The sequence below is a fragment of the Toxotes jaculatrix genome, chromosome 11 (genome assembly GCF_017976425.1).
Source record: "Toxotes jaculatrix isolate fToxJac2 chromosome 11, fToxJac2.pri, whole genome shotgun sequence".
Lineage (NCBI taxonomy): Eukaryota > Metazoa > Chordata > Actinopteri > Toxotidae > Toxotes > Toxotes jaculatrix.
This window is the reverse complement of record NC_054404.1, coordinates 15886050-15900490: the sequence shown is the minus strand read 5'-3', so window position 1 is coordinate 15900490 and position 14441 is coordinate 15886050. Positions and strand designations below refer to the sequence as shown.

Below are 14441 nucleotides of genomic sequence, written 5' to 3'. Positions count from 1 at the left end.
TAAACGCCAACAGTATCCCACTGTACCTCAGCCCAGAACTCAGCATAGATGTCGTTGGCTGTGAGTCGTGTGATTTGCCATTGCTTGGTAACAGAACACAGGTCACATGCTGTCATCATCAGACCAATCACACGGTCCCTGGAGGGGAGCACAGCCTCGTTATAGCCATGTGGAGAAACTCAATGTGCTGTTTATGTGCTCACAGGTCCACATCTCTCTGTGTGATGCTATGAAGCCTGCTATAATCCTGTGCGCCGGTGCGAGACCTCACCTGTGTGAGTGGTTGTTAAAGTCCAGCCCACCCAAGGTCAGCAGCTCCGACAGCTGCTGGTGGTTGTTGAAGTACAGGGCGAGATCCGTGGCAATGATGGCCTTCCGGATGATCTCCAGCACCTGCTCGTACTCGACGGAATTCAGGTTGGAGAAAATATTGTGCCCTTCCAGCTATGAGAAACAAAGAGATCAATAAAAAAGCAAAAGCTCCACTTATGAGGCGTTCAGCTCAGCTAGACTACAACAGGTTGTAATCTCAGATTCATCTCAGGTTCAAACCATCTCAGCAGACTGTGCACGTCAAAGAAGAAAGACCTCAGTGGTACCATTGTGTGCATGTGTGCAAGTGAGAATTCAAATTTCATACTAGATGTTCGTGTTTAAAGACAATAAATACATTTTAAAAAGTAGTGGTACACTAAGTTCTGCATAGTGGAGCTCTACCTGTAGGATGGAGACAGTCTGAGAGAAGTGGTGCTGCTCCATGGTGGAGGTGGAGTACAGAGCAGCCAGTGGATGGTCAAACTTCTGTAGGTACGCATTGCTGTACCCCCGATGGTCCAGATCATGGCACAGACAGGCTATCAACAGACCCTTCTTCTGTAAATCAGAGCGGGTACATTAAAAAATAAAAATCACACAGTTACCTCTGATGATGATCTTGTTTCCAATTTCATTTATTTTTGTCAAACAGTGGTAAAAACCCAGACCCAACAAGAAGCAAACCTCTAGCTCTGTGAAGATCCCAGAGGTTTTCTGTAGGATGGCGTACATACAGTGTGCCACTGTCACTGCGTGCTTCCAGTTGTGGTAGGGCACACGTCGGTAGTTCTTCCGTACAGACATGGTGAACCGACACAGCTTCTCCAGCTCAAAGCTACATGCAGTGAGAAAGACACAAGCTGATGAACAACTGCTTTGATCAAGAACTGACGCTGACATCGTCACGGCCCCTGTGACACTTTACCTGGTCTTTCCACAGGAGTTATGAACCATGTAGATAAAGACAGCAGGCCAGATCTCCTCAAAGGGACTAATGTCAAAGTGGAACCTGGAGGAAGGAGGAAGAGATGAGAGGAAAGTCTTAAATTAGCATGTACAGCACACCTGGGAGAAGGAGAGGAGAGACAGATGAGGGGACATCTGAGGTCTGTGTGTGTTGAACTGACAGACTAACATCTAGAGGGCCCGCCCCTTCCTGCACTGTGTATGCACCCCTCCCGGTCCCACCACCATCCAGGTCTGGACTCTTTCACAGACATGTGGCTGTAGGCCAACTACACTCAGGGTCACGGGTTTCATATATCAGCAGAGATAGTGACCAGAACCTGCTCTGAATCTGAACCTGAAAGGGCACTCACATTTCAATCTCTTTATAAATGGGTGCAGGGAGGTTGAGCTGGGTAAGGGTCTTCCATTCTTCTGATGTGCAGATGCTGTGATAAGACAGTTTTTCCATCGTCACTCTGTAAATGCATTCAGAGTGCCGGATCCTGTGGTACATCTATGGGAATCACAGAACAAGAATTAGTCTTTAAAATGTCAGGAGAGAGGCTGAGCACTCCAGTGGAATAAATACCATGAAAATGAAAATATCTTATATCACTGTTGACTTCTTTAAGTATCACTGTTGGAATTTCCAAAGGGGTCAAACAGAGTTAAGTTATCCACAACAGTCCTGCATCATATTTTATCTGTGTGCCTCCAGAAAGTGTCTCCACATCTGGTTTGTATCCCTGTCCCCTTTCCCAGACAGGCAGGAATAAGACAGTCAGGTACAGGCGCCAAGCCTTACACCTTCCACCATAAATCACCATAAATCAGGAGCCGGCCCAAGTCAGTTTCCTAGAGACGTGAGGCATAAATTACAGCTAAACATAAATCCTGTCAGTGGACGGATGCGGACGCTTGTCTTAAAATATTAACGTGCCTCATCAATTTTAAAACCAACTTTGTGACGCTGCTCCTGCGTAAGTTTGTCGCACGAGATGATGGTGAGTCAGGCCCCACAGAGAGGAGAGGCTCTTGACAGACAGACCACACAAGGCAACCTTCGAGAGTTAGCATGATTCATGAAATGTCAGTGTGTTCCATGTAAGGGATAATCATCACTGTCAACCATCAAATAAGAAGCTTTTGTTCAGATTTTGGGGCAATGCAATCTTTAAATAGAGGCTGCTGGCACTACCTTTGTCAACCTGGGAGGAAAATTACATTACTACTCTGAAAAACAGGGAAACCCTCGTAACAGCTAACAATAAGCCTCCCTTCAATGAGAATGAACTCAGGATGGTGATGAGGCCGCTGTGTCAAAGGTGTAGTTATCTGAAAATAGTCGAGTATTCATTGCTATGAAGTACAATATAATCATCACATAATCTACCTACACTGCATAAAATAAAAAGGAGGCCTGTGCGGACAGATATAAAGAGAACAGAAAATGTTTTTTCTGTTGGAGGAAATCGGTTAGCTGTTCAAACACTTAAAAACTGATTCAGTGTGTACTCACATTTGCACAGTGTAAGGCCAGAGCACAAAAGACAGCAAACATCTTAAAGTTGTTCTCATCTGTTTTAGTGAAGGCACTTCCGCTTAGCTTGTTCACCATCTGCACCACACCTATAACGGTCCCCCTGCTCACGATGGGCATGCACAGGATGTTCCGCGTGGTGTAGCCGGTTTTGAGGTCCACCTCTCTGTTAAGGAAGGCATGAAAATAAGATACACTAATTTGGCACTCATTATTGTGTTCATTTAGTGAGTTTATATTGTGAACCACAAGGTGTAAAAGAACTGTGCAGGACAACTTCAAGAAAGTTAACTGCACTGTCAATAATCACATATAATGGAAAAGATAGTAGAAGTAAAAATGGCTTATCGCAGAGTAGGTGTTGGTGTTTACCGGTTGAACCGTGGGTCTGCATAGGCATCTGGGATATTTAAGACTTCCCCTGTCCGAGCCACTTGGCCAGCTATTCCCTTGTCTATAGAAAACCTGCAGGGAACAGAGAGGAGTTTAATTTATGGACTGCCTGTCAAGACTTCTCAGTCCGTCTGTGCAGGGTGGATGAGTGAAAATCTACTTTATAAAAATCAATAATAAATCAATAATATGAAAATCCATGAGAAAACCTGATTTTAGAAATGCAATTTACAGCACACTGTATAGATTAACCAGAATAAATTTGATTATGGATGTCCCTTGTAACAGAGAGTAAAAATGGCACAAAATCAGCATGTCATTTGATTTCCCCTGTTTTTCTTTTGACTTCCTGTTACTGGGAGGATTTTTCTGAGCCGAGTTTGTCATGAGAGGACCTTGTTTATTATACATTATGGTGAACAATCTCTTTTAGGTGCAGGAAACACCCTCAACACAAAGGAAAAAAGGGAAAAAAAACCAATATGAAAATTAGTTTCTATTCTAAAATTCTAAATTAGTATTTTTTACTAATTAGTATTTTTTCCAATGAAAATTTGTACTACTAGGTGGTAAAGATAGAGACTTGTATATCAAAGAAGAACACATGCACAAAATTAGATGAGTGTAGTATTTAACAAAGAGAAAATGGCAACTATTACATACCTAATTTCTTTGGTTTTCCTAAAGACAGGTTTGCCTTCTTTCTCCTCCCCAATATCGAACAGGTCGGAGTACAGTTCTTTGTTGTTGTGATCTACCTGGAAGAGTGCGCACCTGTCTGCATTCACCAGGTTTTTTGCATATATCTGCGAAACAACACCAGGGACACAGGCTTATCAGCAACATTGAGGATTTGAAAGAAGTGAAAAAAATATGGAAGACTACATCTAGCACCAGCAGCTTAATTAACTCTGACAAATCTCTGCAGTTTGTATTGTTTCTTTAGGATGGAACAGTTAAATGTAGAGACTTAATAAAACACACACAGTATAACTACAGGCCATTCCAGTTCATTTCATGTTTGAACCAGATGACTTGAATGACCTGGGATGACACCACAAGTCACACAGCGACAAAATACATACAAACAGAGAGGTGGGTTTAAGTGAAAGAAACAGGAAAATTATTTTTTACACTTATATCAAGATCACATCTGCTTTAGATCTGCAAAGTAGCTGAAACACTTGCCTATTTTAGGCTGAGCCAGGTCTAAACATGTATCTATTATATTGACAATAAATAATCATAAAGAATTATTATTATAAATTATTATTTTAAATCATTAATGCCAACAAGCATGTATTATAAGGAAATATTAGCAGTGCCCCTGGGGTATTGAAGCGGCCTGTGTGTATCTGCGTTACAGCAGGGTTACTACACTTTTTTAACACACATAACTTAACACACACTCCCAGGATGTGTAGCCTTGAAGACAATGTGAATGAACACATACTTGCAGAAATCACACTCACCATAATATGTTCAAGTAGAGAATCTATTGCCACAATGTTATCAAAGTATGTTCTGTGCGAAAAGAAGAAATGGCGCATTGAGATGTTTGACAAATGGGAAGCTCTGATGACGTTCACATTCAAGACATGAAAGCTAAGTTGCCTAAAATGCAGTAATTCTTTTCTATTTTGTGAGCAAAAAGTTTTTTTTTTAATTTAACCTTGGACCTGACATGAGAAAAGAGGAAATACTAACTCACTTTTTTTGCCATATGTAGACTAAAATAAGCACATGACGTAAATACACTTTTCATCAGCATTAATTTAGTGTTAGGTAAACTGTCCCACCAGCAGCTCTTACTTTGACACATCTAGTAGGAAGTCATTGAGCTCAGTCTGTTTGGCGAGGCCTCGGCACACCTAGAAACAAAGAAAAATAGGCCATGACCCTGCACACAGACACATCAAACATTTCCCACAGAACATATCCAGCATCCTGCATGTACTGTAAACAAAGTGACTTGCTGTCTACACACCTGGCTGTGGGCCACCTTCATGAGTTTCAGTAACAACAGAGTGTTTTGCAGTGAGCAGCTAACAGTGCTGCAGTGGGACGCTTGCTTCTCTGAGGTGTTATGCTATCTGTTCGTATAAAAACAGCACTGGGGCGTAATGACGTCCTCAGGGAGCTGTTTGTTGAATCTGTGGCTTAGTTGATTGGACTGGGCCCAGTGACAACCCAGTTCCTGTACACAGTGGATTTCCCCATTAAAAACACTGGTGCAGAACCAGAACAAACAAAGTCGCCCAAGATAATAATAGGTGGAATGGACAGTCTTCACCTTGTTCCCAGACAAGTCTTTAGTGATGTGTTAGAGAGCAGCATATCTGCTACAATTTTAAATTCAGACCAGTCCACCTGTGGAAGCTTACTCACCTGTACTTGATGAATGGCAACTGACGCCCATGCTAAATTAGCCGTTGCAACCTGGAAAAGAAAGTGAACTTTAGTTCCATTGAGCTGCAGAAAAGAAATCATATCTCACAACTAACATAAGTTATCACACTTTGTCCAGGTTTAATCTGTCCTTATCACATTTCCTCTTTTGTATCACTCAACAATATTATTTGTTCTGAACATCAGGCACTCGCATAATCACAGAAGAGCCAGTCAGCCTACACATTCAGAGCCACTCTGAGGACACGACTAAGACCTGTAACACTGCTGCATCTGCATGTTTGGTATTACAGATTAAAATTTAAGCAATACAAAAAAAAAGCTACACTAAGATATTTTTATATGAAAAATGGGTCAAATGTGTAGCGCGAAAAGGGTCATTCTTAGTGACCAACTTGCAGAGAATGATCACACAGCTTTGCAGCTCTACAAACCATTTTACCTCATTGTTTTGGTTTTAGAGCCTGTAACTTAATTACCTCTTTTCGTTCAGATGTTTTAAGTGAAAAAGCTTTGATAAACATGATGTGCGCTACCAGCCCCGTGCCAAATACAGTGAGTTAACAACTAGCTGGTGAACACAGTGCAATATTTACAATCTATAGAACCACATACTATTCTCAGGAGTGAGGGTAGCCCAAACCAGAGCTAAAAGTGCAGTAAATACAAATGCAAGTAAATGCAATTTTTTTTTTTTTACAAAATCAGGGAATCCTTAAGCAATTTTAAATATGCTGTAAATAGATGGCTTGTTCGTGGAAAGCTCTAAATTTCAAATGTGAATCTTCAAAGCTTAAACACTGAGACTATACTTGCTTGAGCAACCTGTATGTTAAGTAATTCTCTAGCTCACTGCACTGCTATTTTACAGAATGTCTTTCATTAGTACCTAGTGGAAAGTCCTTGGAGAGAAAAACAGTATAAAGTATTTTCTGACTGAACCCCACAAAGCTAATAGAGACCTTAAACAGATCCAGATTAAGGTGAATACCAGGCTAAGTGTAGTTCTGTGAGCCTTTCTCCAGCCTCCCACTCTTGGTGTGTTTTGTCTGGGTCAGACTGACCTCCTGGTGGCTGAGGTTGAAGGGCTCCTTGCCCCAGTGCCGATGCAGCTCCAGGATGGCAATGAGGTCCCCGATGGCAGTGAGGATGGGAAGGCACAGGACAGAGTGAACATGGATCCCTGAGTCCTGCCCTGTGCCGTCGGGGAAGCGCTCGTCCTGCAACACAGAGGTCGGTGAAGATCATTATCACCTGAACTGCACAGGAGTTCAACAAGCGAGGTCAGAGTAGCTGGTACATCAGCGGATACAGATGACAAATCCTAACATTTTGCTCCTCGGCAGGGTGAACATTTTTATTACTGTCTTTGAAGCTGTGTTTACCACTGTACACCAACTGTGGCATGATAAATGTCAGTGGGTGCGCCACATGCTTAAATGCTTCAAGAATTTCACCTTAATAAAGATTTTTAACTTTTATGCTTTGACTTTTTTTGTCTTTTCGGAGACTTTGCATTTCTCACCACAGACCACCTTTGCTAATATTTTCTTGAATTTCAACAAACTTCTGAGATTTTTCCGCTTTTTCTTGAAAAAGTGTCGATCATCATGTATTTTCATTCAACAATCATGTATTTTCTGTACTGTTTTATAACTGGAGTAAGCACTGCAGTGCACAAGTGCAGAGCACTGCAAAAGACACAGAACTAAACAGTAAATAAATTCAAATTGAAATCGAAAGGATATTTTTATTCTTGCAGTTTTACCTTGAGGGTGCATCGAACCAGGTGGTGAAGAACAAGGATGATTTAATGAAACATTTATAGAAGCCATAAAGAGATCTGTCATCGAACATCACAGCTATGCAGTGAAATGTTAGATTCCTGTGATGTCCGTCTTACCCCCATGATGTCCTCTACTAGCAGTGTTTTGCGAGTCTTGGCAACATGAGCGGCAATGGTTGTCCCAAATGCGATGGGGCCAGAGGGGATGAGGCTTGGGGGGCCATCCTTGGCCCCCGTTGGAGTGAACAAACATAAACTCTATTGAGAAGCACAGACAAGAGCAGAGAGGGGACCAGAAACGGAGAAATGAATATCAAATACAAGTAATTATTGTATTATTGTATAAAATGGATTCAATGCCCTCTGTACTCACATTGTTGCATTCTCCCAAGAAGTAAAGTGCAAATCCATCAGCTTTTGTTGCTGTAGAAATATGAGACACACAGGTCACAGGTGTGAAGTGCAAGTGCTTTAAATAAGTCAGTAACGACTGACATTAGCTGTCAGTGTATGTCCATGTTATATTATCTCACATATAACTACAAATGGCAGGTATACCTGAGAGGGAAAGTGTGACAAGGAGACAATAGTCCAATTACAATCTAATAACAATCTATTAACAATGTCCCACATTACAACAAGGGCACTCTGACCGAAGGCTTTGACTGCCTTCCAGTTCATTTCATTCCCAATCCTCCTCTCCAGTCCCAATTCAGACTGATATATAGGTCATGTTATCATACAATGTGACAACAGAGAGACTGGTGGAGCCTTTGTGAATACACAGATGATCAAGGAGTTAATGAGTAGTGTGGTCTTGGTGAACTGATCCTTTTGTGGATTTGGTTAATTGACGATTTCTAACAGTCTGAGGTTTAAAAAAAAATGAGGCATTAGACCAGAAAATCAGATGAGGATAAAACATTTTTTAACAAACAATTAATCAATCTAAATGAAAAAGTACCAATGAATTGCTCATCTGTTTCCTACTCCTTGCTACAATTGGTATTTAAAATATCCAACCCAAGACTCATAGGGAGATGTTTATACAAACATATGTCATAATCAAGCAGGATTTTGTTCTGTTAAAAAAACGTATGCTGTCAGTGTCACTTTTGGGTTGCGACACCAGTGTGATGTGAACTGAAGTTGATAAGATCAATAATCTGCTTGACTTTTACCTGTTTTGATGATGTTGCACAACTCATAGAGCAGGAGTTTGTTGTCTCCTCCAGTGTCCAGGCGCTGCTCCATGTAGCTGTTGAGTTCGTACACCACGCCCTGCATATTTGTGTCCTGGTACTGCTGGACACAAGACACACAGAAAATTGCAACGCCACAGTCTCACATAAACACGGAGATTAAATTTCAAAAAGTGCTACGACAAAGAAAAGCATGACGACAACCTGCATTCTGTGCTGCATCCAGTCTAATGTTACTGCAGAAGATTTGAATTGTTATTTTGAATGAAAGGGGATTATCTTTCTGCCATTCACAACTACAGAGCCATTCATCATAACATTAGGCTTCAGGCCACCCTTACACTCCCCTTCACTACTGCATTCTAGCCTAGGGATCCCCCTGCAGTCTCCAGAGGAGGCCACTGGAGCCCTGGCGAGCTCTGATGCTCAGCCTCAGCTTAAAAGTGTGGTTATGTAAGAGGCAGACCTCCTGCCTTGTACGGGGCCAGAGAGCCGTCTATTTCTGCGCCTGCAGAGAGGGTGAGGACAGGACGGCAGGGAGAGTGGTGCACTAGAAAGTCCCCCCCCCCCCCCCACGGGATGCCTTCTATCCGCCCACATCCTGTTTGCACAGACGTATGGATGACGCACTGAGAGGTCGAGTGGCCCTCGTTTTCTTTTTTCTTGTGTGTATGTGTATGAAGTCCCTCCTTACCCAGCTCCAGTGCCCTGCTGTGGGTGCTGACACCTGGCCTCATAGGGGCGCGATGGTGTCAAGTTGACAAAGGTGTGAACATACGTAGCGCAGGTTTTCTCTCTTACTTTTTTCCATGACTTTCCGGCTAACTGTCTCACACATGGCGAGTGTACAATGCAGCAAAACATTCATACTGTTTCTGATTAACTATCTGTTTGATGCTGATGTCTGACCTATTCTGGACAACTTGGGAGTGTTAATGTCACAAGCATCACTACTGTGCTACATCTCACCAAAGAATTTGTGAACGTTTTTATTCCATTTATATTTTTCAAGCCAATGACACAGAGTCACAATGGTGCTCTTCAAAAGAAATTAGGAACAAGGACAAAGAAAAGTGTCGTCTAAGTGTGTAGTTAATCTGCATCTTAATTAAGAACACCAGGACAATTTCTGCAATTGCTGAAGGACAGTATTGAGGTGTGTGCTGTCCTTGAATTAGTTCAGTTGTCCATAGTGCCCATCCCTGAGTATGAACTCAATTAGTCACTAAGGTTAGCTTAGGGAATTATGGGACAAAATAATACAATTTCTAGAGTGTGTGAAACTGTAAAGTGAAGCTTCATGCACCTTATCATAAAAATATCTACACATACATTAAAGCAAAAACCTACCCTGCTGACTTCTTTAGCTGCTGTGTCATCTGTAAAGAGAAAAATCACAATGTTAAAAAACAGCTTTGGGGGAAAAAAAAAAAAAGTTAGGATCTGATCTTCTTCAAGGTAGTGACCAAACACGCTTTTCTCTGTGCCACATCATTTTAGGCAGCTGGCAAGTTCTGCAGTTCTGCCTACGTTTAGCCTTTTACAACTAACTCTCACTTGTAGCCACAGCGGCTTTTGTTTGGAAAGAGTTAAATACTGTACTCTTTCTTTAATTAATATTAGTTTGTAAATAGGATTTGATATAAGTTTTGCTTGTGTTAACAACCCGGTGTAACAATTTGAGAAGGAGGCGAGTTGATAACGAGAAAACTCTCTCCATGCTTATAGCCTCTGCCAATGTGCCACTGAGCACCACACAGGATAGAAATAGACAGATGCAAGGTCTGTGCAACTAAACATGTTGCCCTCACTACAGTAAACATGTAGTGAGGGCAACATGTTTACTGTGGTGAGGGCAACATGTGGTAGGAAAACCGCATGTTGCCCTCACTACAGTAAACATGTAAATGGTAAAAGAGCCAATGCAAAAAATATGCATTACTTTAAGCATTAATACATATTATGCATTAATTATGGATGAGTATATCATCTACTTTTGATGCAGGGAGACATTTTCTTAAATTATGTTCCTTTTTGAAACAGAATTAAGAGCGGTGTTAATTTATCTTGACAAGTGCAAAATTTTGTGGCCTCGAGTGCAAATTCTTGGTGTGATTTCAGGCCGTTGGAGAGACAGTAGACATATGACTATTGTCTTTGGATGCCGACACCGAAGTATGTGATAATAATGAAAGCTTCAGCCAATCATAACAATTTCTGGACTTATAGTCTGGGGGTGCTACTTGGGATGAAAATAAAACCATTCACACAGCTCAGGCGGTTCTTCATTACACATAGGTCAACAGCACACGAGAACAGTAACTGCTAAGACCTCTTTGATAACTTTTCATGTGATCAAACCATGCAAAAAAAAAAAAAAAAAAAGCTGGGCAGATTTTAGAAACATCTTCTGAAGTGCTGACTCGAGCTGGTCCTCTTTTGAAACAAACCTCTTTGTACATGTGAAGAAAGAAATTACAGCCAGCGACATTGTTTGTTGTTTTAAACATTCCTCCAGTATGCTATGAGTTTCCTAACTTAGCCATGAGAGCTATTTTAGAGTGAACCCCTGGCCGGGAATGACGTCAATCAGAGGACAGAAAGCTGCAGTTGAGGAAGACTTCAAACCCGTTTGAAAGAGGACAAATACATGTTTTGTCCAAGAGAATCTTTTTTTATATTACATACTTGTTAAGGCCAAGAATATCTGGACATGGACCCCACTGAAGGATGCATTTTACCGTATTACCTGACAGAAAGTGGTCTGCATTTGTTAGACCAGTTTAACACCCCTTATTTTAACATAAAGTGATGCATCGACTGTTTATTGTACAGAATTTTGCTAAAAAAAAGAGAACAATCTCAATTCTCTCCATCAACTGATTGTAACAGGAAACTATTTATAGAAGATATAAATGACAGACAAATTACAGCTCCTGCATTTGAGTCACTTAAATTTTCAAATGTTTTTCTTTGATGTGTCAATCTGATATATAGACAGTATGAGGTAATGTGATGTGTACATGTTGTAATGTAGTGAATGATATGTGAGCCCTGAGCTAGATGCTTGAGATAGAGGCCTGTGCAAATAAACCTGATTTAACTGTAAGATGAAGGAAAAAAAACATACAAAAACATACCAGGAAATGTAATACTCCCTCCATATTTGGATTCTTACATACTCCAGATTATTTAATTTATACTGTGTGTTATACTGTGTGTTTATACAGTGCCTCAGTGTCTGCAGTGTTTGATAGCTAAAGCAATGCGTGCAGATGCCTGAGTAACTGCAAGCTATGAGTGGCATTGAAAAAAATTTTTTTTTTGGTTTGTTTTCTTTTTTCCACCGTGACCTGAACTCTCAGCTCTCAGGCCCCTGTCACCTACTTGGCTGTCGCAGGGACAGGCAGCACCGCCCCACCTATCACTGTTCTCGCACGCGGGAGAAGCGCTCACTGGAGAGGAGGGGGGAGGATGGATCAGGACTGACAGTTCAAAACCAAATGCAAGCGGAAAAAAATTTCAAAAACACTCAGGTCGACAGGTACAGAAAAAAAAATGAGCCTTTCCTTTTTAAATAACAGAGGGTGGAGGTTTTTACTGTCCTGTGTGTTGATGCAATTGTTGGTTCTCACCAGCATATGATATATAATGGCTCCAGCAACACTGGCACGTAGAGCTGCGGGCAACAAATCATATGAGTAAAAAAGTATGGTGATGATATGATCATACAGTGTTATCTAGTAATTAAAATACTTTTGTGTAAATTGAATAATGGTAAAACCAAATGGGTCATTTAAGTTCTTGTTTTAGACATAAAAGAATCAGATGTAATAATAAACTGAACATCAGTTTGAATGTTTTATATATGATTTTGCATATATGTCCCATGAATCACCGCGCAGCTCTAAGATAAGAGCCTTCCTATTCCCAGAGGTATCCCCCTTGCCAGGGTAAAGGGAATACCACCAATACTCAAAGTACCTCCTGAAAAAAATGGTCACTAGGCAGCGTTTGTAGCTTTGTAGGTCCAATTACACCCTGGAAAACCATCTCTGCCGGCATCTCGAGTGCAGAAGTCCCAGTGGAACCATAAGGTGAGCACTGAACATTGTGTCCACACACACTGAAAATGTCTAAGGGGCCAAAAAGTAACAGGAAGCTGTTTTATTTGCAGGCTATACCCGGTAAAGTAAATCTGTGAATGCAGAAACCTCCTGTGCTGGAGATACAACTTTAAATCTGCTGTGCTGAACCAGACCTCTGGTTGGACCAGTTACTTCACGCAGTACTTTAAAGCTTCTTCAAATTAAGCATGTGCACACTCAGCAGGTGGAAGTCCAGCAAGTATGTCTGTGTCCAACATCCACACCCTCAGAACGTACATTTTCTACTGCTGGGGACACTATTAGCCTGGAGCGAGCTTGTCTGACACCTGAAAACGCAGACATGCTGATTTTTCTAAAGAAGAACTGCAATGTAGATTTTCTCGAATAGATTTTTTAAAAATTTGATATTGAAAAAAGTATCGGCCAGGAATCGGTATCGGTACCAGCCCTATTGCCCATTCCGTTTTGCAACAATAACATCTTTGTTTCATCAGGTAATGTGTCAGGGGATTAATCCTCACAATACACCCACCCCTGGGGCCGAGAGGGATGGAATGTGTGAAGGCGTGTGTGTGTTGTATCACCATGATGTGGTCAGCCACCAGCAAAGGGACGGTCAACCATTAGTCTGTCCTAATGCCATCCCATATTTTCAGGGACCTGCTGTGCTTTTAGTAAACACAGGACGAGAGGACTGACATGTTCTTAGAAAAAGTACTGACAACTTACTACACACTGAGCACTAAACAAGGCTGTCTAGTAACTCTTAGAACCCAGCAGCAGGTTGAACGGACCTCTTCTAGTAACTTCACCCCTCCATTTAAACTTTTCCTTACTTATTCTCATTGCTCAAGACCAAGAATTTGAATGTGCATCATGCACCAATGTGACAGTTAAGACAGTGGAGCAGGCAGCTACAGCTGGAAAGAGAAAACCCCTCTCACAGACCATTTTTGGATAAAAAAAAAACCCCAGAAGAAACAGCAAAGTTAAAATAAATTGAATCAGCATGACGTCAGATCTAAAGTTTTACTCTAGTTCCATCACCACAATAACAACAAGATGGTAAAAGCCTTTTTACACTACTCAAGAATATCAGTGAGAATTACTTGCATATATTGATTTCATGGTGAGTAATGAAAGCATTTGCATCAGTGTGAGACATTTGAGCAGCAGATTAAAAAAAAAAATGCAGGTTGTTGCTCTGTGTAAGTTCAACCACTAAAATAATTAGATTTTCATCAGCAAAAAAGGATTCAAACAAACACAGTCTGTGCAATATCTCCATGATAATGTGCAAAAGACTGTTAAAAATACGTTCAGCTGCAGATTCAAACCTCCACAAAGAATTTCCTTGACTGACGAGGATCGTTAATCTTTTGTCATCTGTTATCAAATGTTTTTACTGCAAAGTGCTTTGCACATTACAGTAACATTTCATAATCTTAACAAAGCATACCATACATACGCTGCCGGTCTTAAGTATTTATCAAAATTCAACAGGGTAATGGTCATTAGATGAAAAGGTTCCACTGCTGCGGCCAAATGTTGCTCAGCTCTGGTTTTGGTGTTTATTACACTGAGGCGTGGAGGGTTATCTGCACTTTTGAAAGTCAAATGAAATGTTTATTTGCTCTGGAGCAGGTGTGAAAAATCTGCATGAGAGAATTCTTTTTTTTGTGTGTATCTGCTGCACACACTCACACGATTGGTCTTACTTGACCCTTGACCCTTAACCC

General features: G+C 41.1%; 1 protein-coding gene across 2 annotated transcripts in view; it reads right to left on the bottom strand.

The window, feature by feature from the left end:
* The window catches only part of pde10a (phosphodiesterase 10A), a 37630-nt gene that overhangs the window by 5678 nt on the left and 17511 nt on the right, over nt 1-14441 (bottom strand). The window contains exons 3-19 of one of the 2 annotated variants that reach the window (XM_041049384.1): nt 9944-9972; nt 8573-8696; nt 7765-7814; nt 7509-7649; nt 6670-6825; nt 5585-5635; nt 5009-5067; nt 4669-4720; nt 3860-4002; nt 3176-3268; nt 2783-2969; nt 1635-1777; nt 1241-1324; nt 1000-1150; nt 718-873; nt 272-444; nt 27-138 (exon numbers count right to left, since the gene is read on the bottom strand). In XM_041049384.1, the coding sequence (XP_040905318.1) occupies nt 27-138; nt 272-444; nt 718-873; nt 1000-1150; nt 1241-1324; nt 1635-1777; nt 2783-2969; nt 3176-3268; nt 3860-4002; nt 4669-4720; nt 5009-5067; nt 5585-5635; nt 6670-6825; nt 7509-7649; nt 7765-7814; nt 8573-8696; nt 9944-9972 (1904 nt within the window). The remainder of the gene's footprint in view (nt 1-26; nt 139-271; nt 445-717; nt 874-999; nt 1151-1240; nt 1325-1634; nt 1778-2782; nt 2970-3175; nt 3269-3859; nt 4003-4668; nt 4721-5008; nt 5068-5584; nt 5636-6669; nt 6826-7508; nt 7650-7764; nt 7815-8572; nt 8697-9943; nt 9973-14441) is intronic. The other variant, XM_041049386.1, reaches the window with a different exon arrangement.